The sequence below is a fragment of the Echinops telfairi genome, unplaced genomic scaffold (genome assembly GCF_000313985.2).
Source record: "Echinops telfairi isolate 266 unplaced genomic scaffold, ASM31398v2 ScPeMD7_7421;HRSCAF=8459, whole genome shotgun sequence".
Taxonomy (NCBI): Eukaryota; Metazoa; Chordata; class Mammalia; order Afrosoricida; family Tenrecidae; genus Echinops; species Echinops telfairi.
The window spans coordinates 12,206,617-12,224,785 of NW_022111321.1; the positions used below are offsets into that span (position 1 = coordinate 12,206,617).

At 41.5% G+C, this 18,169-nt stretch overlaps 1 protein-coding gene across 1 annotated transcript; it reads right to left on the reverse strand.

Annotated features, from left to right (window-relative positions):
- Positions 1-5,063: 5,063 nt before the first annotated feature.
- On the reverse strand, positions 5,064-18,144 carry MMP13 (matrix metallopeptidase 13). The gene is made up of 10 exons (XM_004709002.4): positions 18,022-18,144; positions 17,693-17,934; positions 16,525-16,673; positions 16,228-16,353; positions 13,370-13,531; positions 11,582-11,699; positions 10,390-10,523; positions 9,307-9,466; positions 7,473-7,576; positions 5,064-6,385 (listed from the first exon to the last, which is right to left on the reverse strand). Exons 1-10 carry the CDS (start codon positions 18,142-18,144, stop codon positions 6,285-6,287), a joined length of 1,419 nt encoding a protein of 472 aa, XP_004709059.1. The 3' UTR covers positions 5,064-6,284.
- Between the last annotated feature and the right edge of the window lie 25 nt (positions 18,145-18,169).

The window sequence follows — 18,169 nt, forward strand, 5'->3', positions numbered from 1 at the left end:
GTTGTGCATGCAGTCTCCGTGTTGTGCATGCAGTCTGTGTTGTGCATGCAGTCGCTGTGTTGTGCATGCAGTCGCTGTGTTGTGCATGCAGTCTCTGTGTTGTGCATAGAGTCACTATGAATTGGAACCCACTCATCAGCACCTAACAACAAGTTAGAGGAGGAAGAGGCATTTTACAGAGAAGGTACCAGTGAGAAGACCACACCCGTGGAAAGCAGGCTGCCTTTGTGATGCCCTGTTTGAAATCAGAGTACATAGAGAACATATGGAGTCATGTTTTACAGGAACTCAGGTTTCAGGGCAACCATTGCAAACAACTTTTGACCATGAGGAAGCAAACAAAACACTAAGGTTCCTAAGTCTTAGGCCAATCTAACGATGTCTTTCTTAACTAAACAGTCAGCCGGGCCTGACTTTTAACAACAGTCAGGTAAATAAGACTTTCTATATGATCTGGCCCTTTGAGGTGACATCCACACCCAACCTGTCTGCTTTTAAGCATTGTAGCAAGTTATAAAAATTTCCCAGAGACAGAGTTCAGTAAAGCACCTTAGGCTAACTGCTGTTGGTAAGGGGGTGCTTCTAGCGACATTAACTACAAGAACTTGGGTGACACATTCATAGACACTGCTCATTACGTCATTTCCTCAGAGCCCTGCTTCCTTGGCCTTGATTTGATCTCAGTGTCATTAGACTATAGCTCTCTGCAGAGCTTCCTATGGAATTGGGAAGACAACGACTAAGGAAGTAGGTTATCCATTATGGAGAAAAGGCTAATAAATGGGTTCAGGAAGTGGGTGTGGCTGAAGGCCAGGTTGGCACTGTATCATAGCACCCCTTGCCAGAAACGAAGGCAGCACAAGCATGCTCGTCGTACTGCCTCTGCTCGGAGCCCTTTCCAGGCACAGAACTCCATTCACCTTGTGCTGATTTTGGAAGCAAAGCCAACAGCCCCTGGTACTCAGGGAGCTAAAGTGTACAAGCCAGAAAAGGCAGACCGTGAACCCCAGAAGTTAACACCCTTTATCAAACTGAATAGGAAGGATGACAGGGACCGTTTTGTTTGTGACTTGTACTAGACTATCTTTCAGTGCTTGGTTCACTCTAAAATAATATTAATACTTTTTTTAAAGGATTGTCAAGAAAGGAAAGCTACTGGCATTGTAAACAGTAAAAAGCAAACATAACAAACAAAGCTTTGGATACTAATTTTTAATCTTATTGGTGCGGCAGATGGGGATGTCACCCTGATGCTTAAATGATGTCCTTTAATCCAGCATAAGACAGTGGTAACCGGAACAACACCATCTTCATTTGTGAAGGACGTAACAGGAAGGTTTGAATAATATCAGTCAGATCCCAATCAAGCTTAAGAGTCACAAGAAATTGCTAGATGTCAGTACTTCGGGAGAATTGTTTTATTCTGGTTGCTCAGTTGATACATGGCAGGATAATTGAATAGAAGATTCACGATTTAGAATTAGTTTCCATCCAATCAGCGCTGACCCAGGCAGACCCCACATGTGTACCAGTAGAACGATGCTCCATAGAGTTTGTTGTGGCTGATTTTTCAGAAGTTGTTTGCCGTTTTTTTCTCTCAAGACCCCTCTCAGTGGGCTCCAATCACTAACTGGTGAGCAAGCAAGTTTGTTAAACACTTTAGCACCCAGGGACTCGGGGTCTTATACTTCAAACCAAACCCACTGCCTTCAGGTTGATTCTGCCTCATAGCCACCCTCCAGGACAGAGGGGAACTGCTTCCTAGGGTTTCCACGGCTGCTTATGTTTACAGGTGGCCTCAGCTTGTTCTGCATCTGGGTTTATAAACTGCTGACCTTTTTGTTCACAGCCCAAATGCTCAACTCACTGCATCACCAAGAGCCCTTGATTCTATAGTAAGGTTATCATAACTGTAGAAAACCAAAAACGCAATTCCACTGTTATCTAATTAACTGAGACTCATCTGACTCGCTGGGCCCCTGAATGGGGTCTCCAAGGCTACACATCTTTTTTTTTCTTTTGAATCTCAGCACCATTGAAAATTTAGATTCTTTTTTTTACACCCCCCCCCAAACCATTTTATTGAGAGTTGTTAATACAGATATCATAGCATTCCATCATTCAATCACATCAAGCAGTATTGTACAAGGGCTACCACAATCAGTTGCAGAACATTCTTTTCATTCCTGGACTCCTTGACATCAGCTGCCTTTTGCCCGCCCCCACCCCACCTCCACCCCCACCCCACCCCCTTTGATGGCTGCTTGTTTGGAAACAAGCCTTTAAGACCCCAGACACTAGGTTATCTGATAGCCAGGCACCATCTAATTTCTTCACCACATTTTGCTACAGCACGAGTATCTTCTGTGTTCCCTTCCTGAGGACGAGTATCAAGCAGGACCATGATGTAAAAGTTAATTGTTCTTAAATTGGAGCTAGGATTTAGTACGAGCCACAAACCCATTCCTGGATCTATGTTTGTTTGTTTTAATCTGCCTTTGGCTCCCTTTCGAAACCTCCTTGTTCATTTATGGTACAGAGTCTTAATGATCATCCCCTTGGGACATAATAATCTTCTGTTGATATTGTCTTTGATTAGCCCCAGGTACTAATTTTTAAAAGCCCTGTTAAGAGAGGGATATTGGGCCCATGTAGGCTAACTCCCTTGTACAGAATCAATCCTTTCCAGACTGGAGTGGGTGACTCTTCAGCCATCAACTCTTGAGCACCCTTCAAATCCAACAGTGATACTGGAAAGTGATTCTCTGGTGTCTGGTAGCCTCCCCTCTAGAGCAGTGGTTCTCAACCTTCCTCATGCTGCGACCCTTTCAGAGTTCCTCGGGTTGTGCTGACCTCCGCCCCCAACCATAAAATTATTTTTTGTTGCTACTTCATCACTATCATTTTGCTACTGTTGTGAATTGGGCAACCCCTGTGAAAGGGTCGTTCGACCCCCAAAGGGGTCATGACCCACAGGTTGAGAACCGCAGCTCTAGACGGAGCGCTGAAGATGGGAAAGGAGGCTTGAGCGTTCCCATGGTCCCAGCGCCTACTCCCTAAGGCTGATTTTGGGTCCAAATTCACAGGCTGCATCCATCTTCTCCCAAGGCCGCAGGCCCCATTTCTCAGCACCACCAACCAGCCTTGCTCTGAGGCTGGGGAGACGGGGCACTAGTTGGGGACCATGAGTTGGCGATTCTCGCTGGACTCTCACCCCAAAGGATAAAGGGGCCAGGGAAAGACCTGTGTATTCCCAGCAGGAAGGTACTAGCCGCCCTTCTCCATCAGAAGCTCCCCTCCCACCCAAACGCTCCACCATCAGCCGTCCCCAGAACCCTCGAGAGCAACCCCCGCTGGCCTCCACCACCCTCCTGCCTCGACCTCCCTTCCTGTCTCAGCCTCCTCCCTCAGCCTCCTCCCTCGGCCTCCACCACCCCTCCTCTCGCCCTGGTCCTCCAGCCTCCTCCCCGAGCCTCCACCCCCATTCCTCCTCAGCCTCCTCCCTCGGACTCGACCTCCTGCGTCCCTCTGCCTCCTCTCCAGGCTGCGGGGCCCGGCCCCGCCCTGCGTGCCCTGAGTCTGTGCCGTCTTGCTCGCCTGCCGTCCCTCGATATCCAATTTTCACTGGCATATAAGGTAATTAAAAATACCAAGGCTTGGGTCAGGCACACGTAGTTAGTCTTCAAAGTAACGTTCTTGCTTGTCAACACGTTCAGGAGGTCTTGTGCAGCAGATTTATGCAATGCAATGAGTCATTTGATCTCTTGAAACCTCAGAGACTGTAAATCTCTACCAACGCAGACAGCCTCAACTTTCCCCTGGGGAGTGGCTGATGGGTTTGAACCGCTGTGGGTTTGCTTAATCCACAGAACCACCAGGAGTCCTTCTGTAAAGAGAAACCTATGGGGCAGTTTGACGCTACCCAATGGGGTCATTATGCATAGGAATCAACACAATAGCAAAGGGTTTCTTTCTTTTTTGAAGAAAAATAAGGCAGAGCAAAGCCAAGAAATCCTAGAACTGAATTTCACACATTTTAAACTATCGTAGAGCTATAAAAATTAAATTAGCAGCAAAGTATCCTGGCTATACTTCTTCCTCTTCCTCTAAACTTGACGTGGTCTCCAGGTAATAGCGACTTATTCATTTTTATTTGGCAAATATTTGCGAAAGCAAGAAAATATGGGGCTTTCCTCTTTTCCCGTCATGAAAGTGCTAGTTTGATTTCAGCTTGGAGCCCAGGTTCCATATTGTGTATTTTGAGGGCCATTTGGGATGTGTCACTCAGAGGTTTGTGATGACTCATGCCACAGATCTCGGTGGTTTGGCACGATAGACCATCCTGACATTCATTTCCATAAAGAAAGCTTTGTTGTTGAAGAGCTAAGTGACTGACAGGGACACGTATGAAGATATGAAGAAGGGCTCCAGGGCAAGCTACTCGTGGGCCCTGGGTTGATAAACCTTATTTAAAAGCCAAATTTATAAAGTTAGGATAGACGATCGGTGATTTGGCCAAACGCCTCATCCCCTACATTAAAGAGCAAAGCCCCAGTTTGCTTGGCTGAACTCAGACGTTTTCAAACGGGTATCGCCACCGCCATCTAGTGGGATAATTGTAAATCTCACAACCTCCTGTGAAATCTCTAAAAGTCTTTGCCATAACCCAGACTTAAATGTAGTAGCTAAGTGCAGAAGTGACCTGTGAGGTCTGATACATATACGTATATTTTATATAAATATATAATATGTTCATCTTCTGAAATAAGGATGGAAAGATCCAGGACACTATTGTCAAATGTAATAGGAAAGCTCGCCCAGGATAATTCAAGAGCAAAATGTGTTATACCCTGGCGATATAGAATGCTTTCTAGTCTTTCTAAGTCTAGAAGTTCTGCTGAAACCTGGTTAACATCCTAGCAATACTGTGAGCTTTCCTTACAGTGTCTCCACTGATAGACGGGTGACAGAGGCTCTGGCAAGAACTTAACTCAGGTCTCCATTGCGGGAGGCAATAATTCTACCAGAGAGCCATATTTCCTCCAAGATAAAAACACACATTAAAGCTTGCTGAAAATATCATTTTATTATAAACAATATAATAAACACGTCCTACCTAAGAACATGGTACAAAATGATAAACTTTCTTTGCCTGAGTTTTTATAAACAAGATCTCTCAGCTCGAGAGTCCTTCTCTTGATGCCCATTCATGCAGTCAGTGTCTACGGATCTGCCCACTGTGGTCCTCGGCACAGGGAAGTGCTGGCCACATCTTCAAGATCAACACTTAGTAGACCATCCTCCAAAAGAACATCTCATTTTAATGCATATATTTCCAATGTATGAGATAAATTTGTACTCCAACACACAAGCATTCCCCAAACAGCCTACTTATCCAAAGCGAACTGGATGACGAAAAGGCTTATCTATATATAATGGGGTTTAATCATTCTTGTAGCCATAAATGATCAAATGATGTATACTTTAAAAGTAGTATGTGCCCTTACAACACTTGGTGACCATTTTTCTTCTTTACTTTTTGAGAGTTGAGAGCCCTGAAATAATTTTTGAAAATTGAAAATTGTCTCTTTGTTTTCTATAAATATGCAAAGAGATATTTGTTTTGAGTGTGGCCTTTGCATCATTATCAAAAGTGGAAATGAAACACAGTTGAAAGGCCAAGTACCCTCTTCAGCATCAGTCATAGCTCTGGTGACTCTGACATTTATTTTAATGTCTGTCTGGAGATGGACATAAACATCAGAATCTTCTTGTTAAGAAAAAGAAATTACTTGCTTTTCAGAAAAGTTATCTGCAATATATTTATCACAGACATGTCACCTTGGTTGCTTTTTGTTTCACGGAGGGCTACCATACGTACTTTAAAAATCTATTCTCATACTACCTTGTATTTTTTCATAAAGACGACATTAATGGCATACATCTGATTTACTTTTATGGCTTTGCAAACTTTTAATAAATAGCTTAACTTTTTGATAGACCATGTATCTCATTTTGCGAATGGGAAATTCCAGCAAGTGTTACAACACAAGAATCAGATGATCTTTGCGCATGCTGATTCTCATTACTTTAAAAATTCTTCAGGGTGGTTCCAGCCACGCATAGCCCTATAGATACTACATATTCAAAGATAACTTACTGAAGCTTGTTCACAGAACTAAGCTTTCCCCTGATATCAGCCTGTGTCCCCCACCTCCAATACCTCTAGAAGTATTTTTTTCAAATATTCTCCAGGATTTAAATTACAAATCTTTAAAGCACAGCTAACACAACAATATAGAGTTGGTTAGCAAGATGCGAACAACGCGGCTGCTCCACATGCTGTATTCAAACTGTATGCGTCCGCTGAAAAAATGGATATAACCTAGGAGGAAAGAAGATGATAAAGAACATCTTAGAGTTTGAAATTAATTACATTGACTCCAGCTAGCATTAAAGATCCCGTCTCTTAAATCTTACTCTTTCTTTAAAAAACATGCTGATCTTTGTCCATGTACACTTTCCTGCTGCTTCCAGGGACATTTCGCACTGCCATCGAGTCCATTTGACTCACAGCAACCCCGACAGGTCACGGTAGGACTAGGGTTTCCAAGACTAGCTCTTGGCAGGAGTAGAAAGTCTCACCTTTCTCCCACAGAGCAGCTGGTGGATTTAAACTGAGAACCTTATGGTTAACAGCCCAACACATTAGCCACTATGCCACCAGGGCTCCTACCAAGATATATATATGGTATATATTATATATATATCATGGAGTATATGGAAAAATGCCCTTATCTTTTAAGTCCATTTTCCCACAATTTTTTGAAGCATCTCTCTCTCTCAACCCTCCTCTCTCTATATATATTATAAAAGTTCTAAGGCCCCCTAAATTTTCACCTAGAACTTCCCATGAATTCTAATTTTGAAACTTCAATTACTAATGTTAGTGTACTTTGTTGGGAAGAATTTCTTTTCATAATTAAAGAAGAAAATCGTTATATAATTATGATAGCTTCATATCTTTATATAGAAATCAATCCTCACTCAATCTTAATTCAGTCAAGGTTCTTGGCATCTTTAGTATCTTTCATCATAATTTAGTGCTTAAGTTACTGCGACGGGGTTCTGGTGGCCCACTGAATTAGGTGAGGCCCACACAAACAGTTCTCTTCTGCCGTGGGGGTCACCGTGAGTGGGAATTGCCCTGATGTCAGTGAGTTTGGTTTGAGGAAATTAGAGCATTCTTTCATTGATGCAATAAACAGTCATTCCGTCCGATTCTCAGTCATTCTAAGGTGGCTATTTTTCCTTTGCTTTTGTAAATAAGCATTCAAGAATCGTTCATTCTTTAATGGGCATATCGTTATTAGCACATCTAAACCCTATATAGAAAGAAAGGTTTATAAGACAAAGTGTTTTGAGAGGCCACAGAAGTCCTCTTTTAAGGTCAATGCAATGAAACTGGTTACCATTTTCCTCATAGACAGCATCGACTTTATCACCAATTCCTGGGAACTCCTCTTCTATTAGTCGGGGGTAGTCTTTATCCATAATATGGTTAATATCATCGTAGCTATTGAATAAGGAAGAGAAATTCCTAAGTGAGTTAGGTTACTCTTATACAATTTCTTAGACAGTTTACACTACATATAAAGGCATCTTTCAAAACTTATGAGGATTTTAAGAATTTAAGTACATTTTAACATGTGGTGGCTTTCTACACTGATGTGTGACACGGAGTGTGTTTGTGGGTGAGGTACTTGGTGAGTGTTTGTTGACTTGTGCAAAAGCCATTTTGTAAAGCTAGGGCTCATTCTCCATTTCAAAACTTAGGCACCTGTAATAAATCACATCATTTTAAAGACGTTTCTAAAAAAATAAGTTTAATTAATTATTCATTAAATGATTATCTATTGGTCACTCACTATGTGCAAAGCAGCTAAGTTCACTAATGCGTTCAAAAAGAAGTAAGGCTTAATTTCTGTACTTAAAACTTATAGAGAGTATGACGTAAAGTTTTACATCCCATACTCCACCTCCCCTGACTACACTCACCCTGATTGACCAACGACATTCTGAAATAATGATATTTCAGATAAAAAGAAAGATATTTTAATTCACTGCTGTTTTTAATTAGAGTATTGTACATTTCTAATGTATGTTGCATTGTGTAAAAGGTAATCACTACTATCAAGAAAGCAAATATCTGCAGACACATGACTGCAACACCAGGCAAGAGAAGCTAAGCATCAAGGATGCAAGAGCACTCAAGATCCTCTGAGTATAGGCCAAGGGTTGGTCATCTCAGGATGATGTTCAGAAAAGGCTTTGCAGCTGAAATGGTATTCAAATAGAGTTCAAGAATTTCAAGAGAGTGATGCAGGGCTAGACTTTTCAAGTGAAAAGAATTGCCAAGGGGAGAGTTAGGGTAGTAAAAGCACAAAATATTTGAGATCACAAAGCAATACATTGTGATTGGACCACAGATTTCATAAAGGAAAGTAGGCATGAAAGGGTAGTCTAAAAGTAATGTTTATAGTCATGAATGTAATTATCAAAAATAACTCGAAAGGCAAAAATGATATTCGTGTGTGTGTGTGTGTGTGTGTGTGTGTGTGTGTGTGTGTGTGTGTGTGTGTGTAGAGAGAGAGAGAGAGCGAGATGGGGCAAAGCTTTGGTTTTAGGTATTTCAAGTGTTGGGTATCTTTAAGACAGCCTCATACCCCCAAATAGATATGGGTTCCAAAATGTTACTAATATACAATTACCTTAAATCTACATTTGCTTTTAATAGTTCAGTTCTACGTGCCCTTCAGAATGAGGCTGACATCACAAACTACTGGCCTATCCCCTTCCTGAATAACTTCCCCCAAAGGATCGCCCAGCTATGTAAAAACAGCAGTCTACTTTCAATCAATCTTTTCCTATAGGTATTTGGGCCAGAAATGATGAAACCACATGTGGCTTAGAAGAGGTTGATAAGAAAGGGAATGCAGAAGAAAGATTGGAAAGTATGAAGGGGACAAAGTGAAAAGGATGGCTTTGTTATGGTTGAGGCACAACTAATGAAGGACTAAAAAAGAAAATAGAGGGAAGAAATGAATATTATATGTACATATGTGCTTCAAGAGAATGCAATACTTGTCTACTAGACTCTCTGAAATAGCTGACATGAAGCAGAAATGAACAACTGGTTTGACATTGTAACAAATACATCAGATAATAATTCATAGCAGTGAGAGATGTTAGAGACGGACGTTGCCTCTACGACACAATGCGGGTTAGTAAGGATGGCTGCTATACCTCCAGACTTGATTTCCTGAGAATAAGAGAGTCTTGCCGCGATCCTCAAAGTGAACAGCTGCACTTATCCTTTTAATCTCTTTTGGAAATCCCAGTTCAGATATTTTTTTGGGATAGCCTTCCAAAATATCATAGCCGTTAAGAGCCCAAAAGTTTCTTCCTGAAATAAGTTAAAGAAAATTTTATTTTCCAAGGGAATCTATTAGAATTCACATATTGTACACTTAATTGATTAAAGAAAGGTCATGTGGGTAGAAATAAAATGTTTGGTGTTTGTGATCACCACATCTATGCAATAGAAAAATAGCATTCTTTAAACAGATTTTAAGTCCCATTGCAACTCTAATTTCCTATATATGAGTACACCCATCCAAATGTCATGATGATTTTTGCAATTTATTATCTCTGAATATTCAGTTTAGAGTTGAGTGAAAAAACTTTGATGTTTTCTGCATGAATAAACAGGCACAGTAAACTAGATTAAAAACTAAAATTTACACCATCCAGAGTTTTGTTTTTTCTGAAAAACTAGTTTCATTACAATAGTCAAACAACAGAAACAAGTTCACATCAGTAGTCTGTTGTATAATCATTATAAAATATAATCATAAAGATAGAGTAGCAATTTTAAAAACTTTTTGTGATTTTATGTCAAGGAAACAATTATAAAGTAAAAGTGTATCTTCACTAGAAGGATATAAAAACCGTGCAGAAGAACTAGAAAAAAGAGAGGAAAATTGACTTTTTTTTAGAAGGGTAGCGTTATAGTTTTCTTTCAATTTTTCAAAATGTATAATATTATAATGTTCATGCAGTACATAATTTTGAGGCGAGCTAAGCAAAGGCAGACATGATTGATGTGAACCACAAAGCGAATAGGATAAGTAATCAAGTGGAACTTTGATAGGACAGATTAGAGCTGTTTAGGACAACAGTCTCAGGTGCTTTCTAGCTGCTCCTCGTTGTCCTGGATTCTTAATGTTGGCATGTTTTCAGGAATAGTCATTGACTAAGACTCTCATCGCATCAAGTCCTCCACCGCCAGCCTGGAGCTGCGAGCAGCCTTACTTGTGGAAGGCTTACCTTTGAAGATGAAGATAAGGTCCTGAGAAGGATGCTCAAATGCAGCGTCAATGTTGTTGGGAAGTTCAGGCCAAAATGATTTCGTTAAAAACAGCTCCGCCTCAACCTGCTGAGGGTGCAGGCGCCAGAAAAATCTAACACAAAAATACGATATGAAGTTTATAGTGAGTAAAAAGGCATGTTTCAAAGTGGAATATTCTTATTCTCTGGCAGTTGTTTTCACATCAAAGCAATTCTATTTAATTGTTACATCTGTGAAGGGGGACGGGGATCCAATTTCTTAGCTTAATGCTAGCCTACAGTGTTCAAATGTAAAATGTCACAGAAGCTTTCGGGGGACTCTGTGACTTTGGCGGGTTAATCATGCTTTGCTCAGTTTTGCCTTTCCTAGAAGTGGCGAGGAAGTGTGCCAGGCACTGCAGAGGGGTCTGGACTAAGCCTGAGTTACATAAGTGATGCTTGCCCTGAGCAAAGCCTGGCAGAGACTTAACAGCAAGAGAACACTGGGAGTACTGTTGTGTCTCATGGCAGGATGGGGGTGAGTGAGGGTGGGGGGGATTCATGGGTGAATAAATGAATAAACCTATTGGGAAAAATGTAGCCATTAAAATTCTTTTTCAATACCTATAGCTCCAGGTTTACAGAAGTCTTCTCCTCCCAAATTCTAACATGTTTCCAGAATCAAAGTTTTTCCTTACCGAAAGGAGTTAAAGTAGCATTTGGAGTAATGCCATGATATGATAATTTAGGATATAATACATGTAATAATGATATATAATATACACCAAACATAATATCATGGGATATGTAATATGATATAATATCTCACATTATATATTATATAGTATTATATATTATGAGATAATATTTGTGTTACAATATAATAATTACTTTCAGTGCTAACCTGTCACTTATATAACTTGGATTTCTAGATGTACTTGGTTATGTTTGTGAAAAATATTTACAACTGAAGATGTAAAAGGAAGCTGCACAATGCCAATAGGACCCACTGAGAAGTAAAATGCTCATTTATCATCTATTTGATCTGAAATGTGTCAAAATTTCTGCCGAGAGTTCTATTATTTGTACCGTTAACTTCATCTTGAAGCATTTGACTGCATGCTTGGCAATCTGCAGACATGCGTTCACACGTTTGTCACATGCAGACCTCATGAAAGAATCCCAAGTGTACCTGTCTTTGAAGATTATGAGTTCTCCGCGGAGACTGGTGATGGCATCAATGGTTAAGGCGGGATCGCATTTCTCCGGAGTTTTGGGATGTTTCGGGTCGGGGTCTTCATCTCCTGGACCTGAAATGCCAAATGAATCAAGGAAGTTACTGACTGTGACCTTACGGATGGCCCTGGTCTCAGTGCAACCAGCTGACTCTGCTAAGAGAGAGGAAAAGAAGATTCTCTGCATTGAAGGCAGAGGCTCCGATAGAACAGCCCCGCTCCCCTATCCTTCCGTTTCCTGCATCAAGGGTTGCCACCGTCAGACAGGTCCTTTCTCCCTTTATTCTTCCGGACCCATGGAGAGTCATCTTAACTACACGTGTAGGGGGTTGGAGGCTCATCGTAGTTAATAGCAGGGGAAAAGCAAAAGACGTTGGAATCACCATTCCTCCATCTTTGCAGAAGTTTGGGGTAGGCTGTTCGTGAAAAAAGATCTTCTCTTTCAACTATCTCTGAAAGCTCATCATCTTGGAGCTCCCCACCCCCTTTGCCTGTTTTACCAGCTGTCGGCCGCGGCCAGCGTTGCTTTATCAGTTTGCACCAACTAGACTACCGTTGTCATTTGTTTGTAACTGTCCCTCCTGCTAACACGAGTGAGGACAGGATGAAGTGCACAGCAATAATTAGACACCACGTTTCTCTGTCTCGTTCTTAAGGACCCCTGGTTATGTGTTGGGTTGTCGACGGCAAGGCCAGTGGTTCATCTACTCCCATAGAGAGGTACAGTCTCGGAAAGCCGTAGGGGCCTCTCTACTCTGTCCGACAGGGTTGCTGTCAGTCAGATTTGACTTCCTGGTGTGAGTTTTGGAGAGATCGTCTGACTCTGTCACCAATCTCCTGGTCATGATTTTGCAGGAATAATAAGAATGTTGAAGTAGATCCGCAATTGCCCTGTGCCATCAGCAAGTCCATAGCACCGACACCAGCCGCTGTACGGATTGTTGGGGTCGTATGATCATATGTTCTGTCAGGCGCCCCGGCAATGTTTACACTGAGAAGCTGTGCACTGTGGCTTTAACTCTACTCATGCCAGACCCTCTTCCTTCTTTGGGTTAAATCACTTTGTAAATACAATTGAAAATCTTGAAGAGAACAAAGACAAATATTCTCAAAACAGTTGCTATAGGTGCTGATTTAAAACTACCACAGATCGCTTGGGCAATTTCAACTGTGGCAAATGGGAACACTTGAAAGGACACTTATAATTTACTAAAGCTGGCTAGGAATTCACTTAGACCACTGGTTGTGTGAATAACACGGGGTGGGGGTAACCCCCAGTGGTAACCAAGTCAATTGCAACCCATCCTTTTTAATGTCCATATGTTTTAGAGTGGGACTGCGCGCCCCAGGTTCTCAGACACAGACCACCAGGCCTCTTTCCTGAGACACCTGTAGGGACACTTGAACCACCAACCTTGAGGTTTGTAGCCCAGTACTAAACTGCTCGAACCACCCAGGGACTCCTGTTGTATGACTAGAGGAACAGATTGACACTTTCTGAGGCTTAGGTTCCTCATTGGTTAAATGCGGAATAAAATATTTTCTTCTCTCTGAGGTGTTTGAAATCAAACGTACCTTCAAGAAGTGAATATTTTCTACTCGGTTCCCTAGTTTATTGGGGGTGGGGTGGGCAGGGGGAGGTACGTGTATTTACCTAGGTTTTAGTAGCAAAACCAGGATCGCATTCGTGATCATAGCGAACATATGTTTGTATGCTGCTGTTAAGGGCGCAGAGTAAGAGTTACCGTAGAGCGACTGGATCCCTTGGACATCGTCATCAGGAAGCACGAAGTGGCCTTTGCCCGTGTAGGTGTAGATGGGAAACATGAGTGCTCCCGGGTCCTTGGAGTGCTCCAGGCCTAAGGAGTGGCCGAACTCATGGGCAGCAACAAGGAACAAGTTGTAGCCTGTACATAGAAAAAGTTTAAGAATAAAACACACATACATAAAGAAACAACAAGAAAACAGTGTGCTCAACTGACCAGCTAATGGAAAGAAATACCATCTTCCTCATCTATTTGGCTTGCTCCCCCCCTTCATTGGCTCACTCACGCATATTTTAAAACTCAGTATTACGTTTCTTGAAGAGAGATGCCAAGTGTTGATTTAAATCCTTGTAACTTTGTCCTCTCTTTAAGTGCACCTGCCTATATATTTTGAATGCCAGCTGTTGGCTCTCAAATCACTAGGAATTTGCCGGGAAAGCCTAGCAATACTGATTTGCTCTGCGCTGTGAAGATACTAGGAATGCTGATGAGCGCTTTAACTGCCCAAGGTCAGGTGAAAAGAATGGACAGTTAGAACCTGCACTGAAGAATGCAGAAAATCCCAGAGTGTAAGACATGCTCGAGGACTGCCAAGCAGGAGGCAGCTGGTAAGGGATGATGGCTGATTGGGAGCCTCATCGCACTGCAGCAAGTAAATCCCGACTCATAGTGAGTCTGTAGGCCAAGGCAGACCTCCCCCCTGTGGGTTTCCAAGACTGTAACTCTTTACGGGAGTAGAAAGCCTTATATTTTTTCCTGTGGAGCAGCTGGTGGTTTCGAACTGCTGACAGTTAACAGCCCAATGCTAACCACTCCACCACCAGGGCTCCTTGGATGCAGTAAATAGTCATGAGGGAACAAATTCCACCCAGGCGATTCCAGAATATCTCAAGTCTTGAAAGAGAAAGATGAGGCTTTCTTCTCCGGGAGGAGTTATAGTCGTGGAAATCCACAAGGGCATTTCTACCCGGCCCTAATAGGGTCGCTATGAATGGACATCCACTGATGGCACGGAGTCTAGAGACACAAACTCTGGGTGTGATTGGTAAACTTTACTCTGGAAGGGCACTGTGCCACTGTATTTGCATGGCTTTCTCTAGGCATGTGTTCGACCACTTTGTGAGCCTTCTCGAACTGGGCTGTAAGGATCCTGGCAGCACAGTGGTTACGCCTGGGGCTGCTAACCGCAAAGTCAGTAGTTTGACATCAGGAGCCATTGCTCTGGACAAAAATCAAGACAAAACCAAAAAACGAGGCTCCTACCCCTATAAGAAGCTATAGTTTCCGAAATCCACATGGGCAGTTCTGTCCTATCCTAAAGGGTCACTATGAACCCGAGTTGATGTGATGGCTGTGACTCTGAGTTTGAATACCGATATTTAAGTTGGTGAGAAAGATAAATGAATGATTATATGACAACTAAGACAATAGCAATTGTTCCTCCTTAGAATACACCCAAGCAGGAACCATTGTTTCAATTTGACTTCAGATGTCCTTTGCCATCATAGTCTATGCATTAAGAAAATATACAGTGAAATTGGTAAAAATGAATCTGTGTAAGGAGCAAATCTGTCAGAAATGGAAAACACAAGTGTTTTCCACTGAAATCATTAGCCATGAAGTGGAAAACTTGTAAGACCTGAAAGACAAGGTAGTCCCTTTGAGTTCCAGCTCTCACAGGTTTTACTGTATAATCATTTTATAAAATTATACAAGCAATAAAGACAATAAAACTTTCTGTAACTTTTAATTACTTCTTCATTGAAATGCCTAGCCAGGAACCCTGTTCTTGACCTTCAGCTGAAAAATTAATCTAGATTTGTTGGCGCATATTTGATCAATATCTCAAGCCCAGAATTTATGCAGGCATCTGAAACAAAGGCGCACTCTCACTGTCTTAACAAAATACAGATGGTGTCCATCCTTTCTAAAACTGTTCTCACCTTTCGAACATTCTGCATATAAACATGTAAATGTCTCTCCTCCCTCTCCATAGACTGACTCAATTCAAGAGTTCAAAAGGTAGGAGTGGACCATCCAAAGTCCAGTTTTGCTCTTTGGAAAAATAATTTCTAAAACGTGAATTATAAAAATCAGCTGTCTAGCAACTACCTCTAACTGGCAATACCACTCCAGAGTGAAGCTCTCATTGGAACAATCTTTTTGGCTTTTCTTTGGAAATTTATTAACATTCATAATTTTTGAGCTGTTGAATTCATTCAACACACAGTTTCCTGTTGCTTGTGTAACTGCAGCCTTCATCTGGTGTCTCATATTGTTTGGAATAAGAAACCAACTTGAATATATTGAACAGCTAGTTATAAGTAATACAGGCAAGTTTGAAACAAGGAACACACATCCTGGAGATCAAAGAGTTGATTAACATGTGAAATTCACATTTCTACCACCAACAACAACAACAAGAAGACTATTTCAGCACACTTCTAATGCCTCTATAATCTACAGATTCAACATTAATAAGTTTTAGATAGAGATTTATAGTAAACTGTCCTTCAACGTGCCAAAAGTAATCCACAGTAATAATATTTTGCTCGGCCATCGAGACCTTTCCACTCTATTTCAAGGTTGGGCCCCTCCCACTACCATGACAAATTATGCAAATTTTTGCTAGGTTCTCATGTTTCACATTGGTTTTTACACATCTCACTTATGAAAAAACATTTGTACGTATTCAATATAAACTTTTAAAATATTTTAGGCCATGTAATCAACTACCAAATATAATTTGCTTGTGTGCTTCCTAATTTCTTACCAGAGAGCTATTTATCGTATATAATCCAATAACCCACGAGCTGTCACTCTATGAGAAGTATTACCTTTGGAGCTACTTGTCCAAGTTTCATCATCATCAAAATGGGCATCTCCTCCAATATTGGGCCCAGGAGGAAAAGCATGAGCCAGGAGACCAGAAGGCCCATCAAATGGGTAGAAATCGCCATGCTCTACACACAAGAGCAAGACACGAGTTAGGAATCTTATTGTATCTATTAGGTCCAGGTGAGGCTTGTTGAATACTGTTAAAGTTAGCAAATGACTGAAAAAAGTGAACAAAATAATGAAACCAATTAAGAATGGGAATGGATAGGTCTTTCAAAAATGGTTTGTTTTGTTACCTTTAGTTCCAAAGGAGATCATGATGTCAGCGGTGCCGTTGTGAACTCTGGTGAAATTCAGAGGTGTCACATCCGACCAGACTTTGAGGGCCTTCTTCACAGCCTTGGCAACCTCAGGAGGGGTCAGATCAGGGGTGTAATTCACAATCCTAGTGCACAGAGAACCCTTTCATTACATTTTTGGAAGGTGAAAGCTATCTTGAATACATTTTCTTAGACTCTTACTTTTCAACTCAAAACACAGTAGTGTCTTAAAAGTGCTACTGGTCCATTGTTTCAAATAATTTATTAATTATTACACTCCTTAAGGAAAGCTGGCCGTGGCAACCCCAAGGATGTCAGAGTAGAATTGTACTCCCAAAGGCTTTCAGTGGCTGATTTGTTAGAAGTAGATAGCCAGACCTCTCTTCCCAGAAGCCTCTGCATAGAGTCAAACCTTCAACCTTTTGTCTAGCACTCAAGCTAAACTTTTGAATCACTAAGGGATGAGTTCAAACATTTGACTATTTCTAAACATCTGATCATGTCACATCATAAATGTTCAATATTCAGATGTTTAGTAGAATTTATTGTGCACCCTGAGATTTTGAACTTACAGAGCTAAGCGAATGGATTATCTCTGTTCCTAGAGAGAATAAAAGTGAAATTGTTCATCTTTAGCACCGATTTAATAAGAACACTTGATTTGCTCCATTTGAATTTTTTTTCTTAAGCTTATTTTCCTTTCTATTTTTATTTCATTTCTCAAAGAAATATTTTGAGATTTCCACTGAAAAATAATGCTGGGCCAACTAACTTAACGACAGGAGAGGTTATGAATATCGCATCAACTGTGTTAACTGTATCCCTGGACTTCCCTCCCACCGCAGTCTTTAAGACCTCTTAGGTAAACGAAGGAGCCCCGTGAGGTAGTGGTTACAAATTGGGCTGCAAGTGGCTGGGATGGCAGTTAGAAACCACAGCTCCTCCACACAATGACCATCCTCTCAGAAACCCACAGTGGGTGGCTATGAGTCAGCACTGGCTCCATGGCAGGGAGTTTGGTTTGAGCAAAACAAAGCAGTAAGATGTATGATCATCAAGCATAGTTCGTGATAAAAATAAACATGCAATGCTTGATAGGTCAATGTTAAAAAAACGAGCCACTGTTAAATGGCCTGTGATGTACCTGTAAGTTAAATCCGTTTTCGACCATTTGAGAGTTCGAGGGAAAACATTGTATTCGCCCACATCAGGGACTCCACATCTTGGCTTTTTCATGATGTCTAAAGTGTTATCATCAAGTTGGCCGGTCACTTCTAAGCCAAAGAAAGACTGCATTTCTCGGAGCCTGTCCGCCAAGGACAAGCCTGTAATCTTCTTCAGGATTCCAGCAGGGTTCCGGGGATAGTAGTATGATTTCAGATAGTGCTACAAAAGAAACCCAAACCACCTGTTTGAAAAGAGCTGGACCTTTATGATCTGCCCCCCACCATGGAGATGAGCAAGATACTCTACCTCTGCAAACTGGAAGTTTTCCTCGGACAGGTCTCCATCACTGTCATCCTTGTCAGGAAGAGGCAGAGACCAACAGTGGAGCCAGCTCCAGAAGAAGAAGGCAGCCAGGACACGTGGATGCATCTTGGCTCGCTATGCCTGTAGGCTG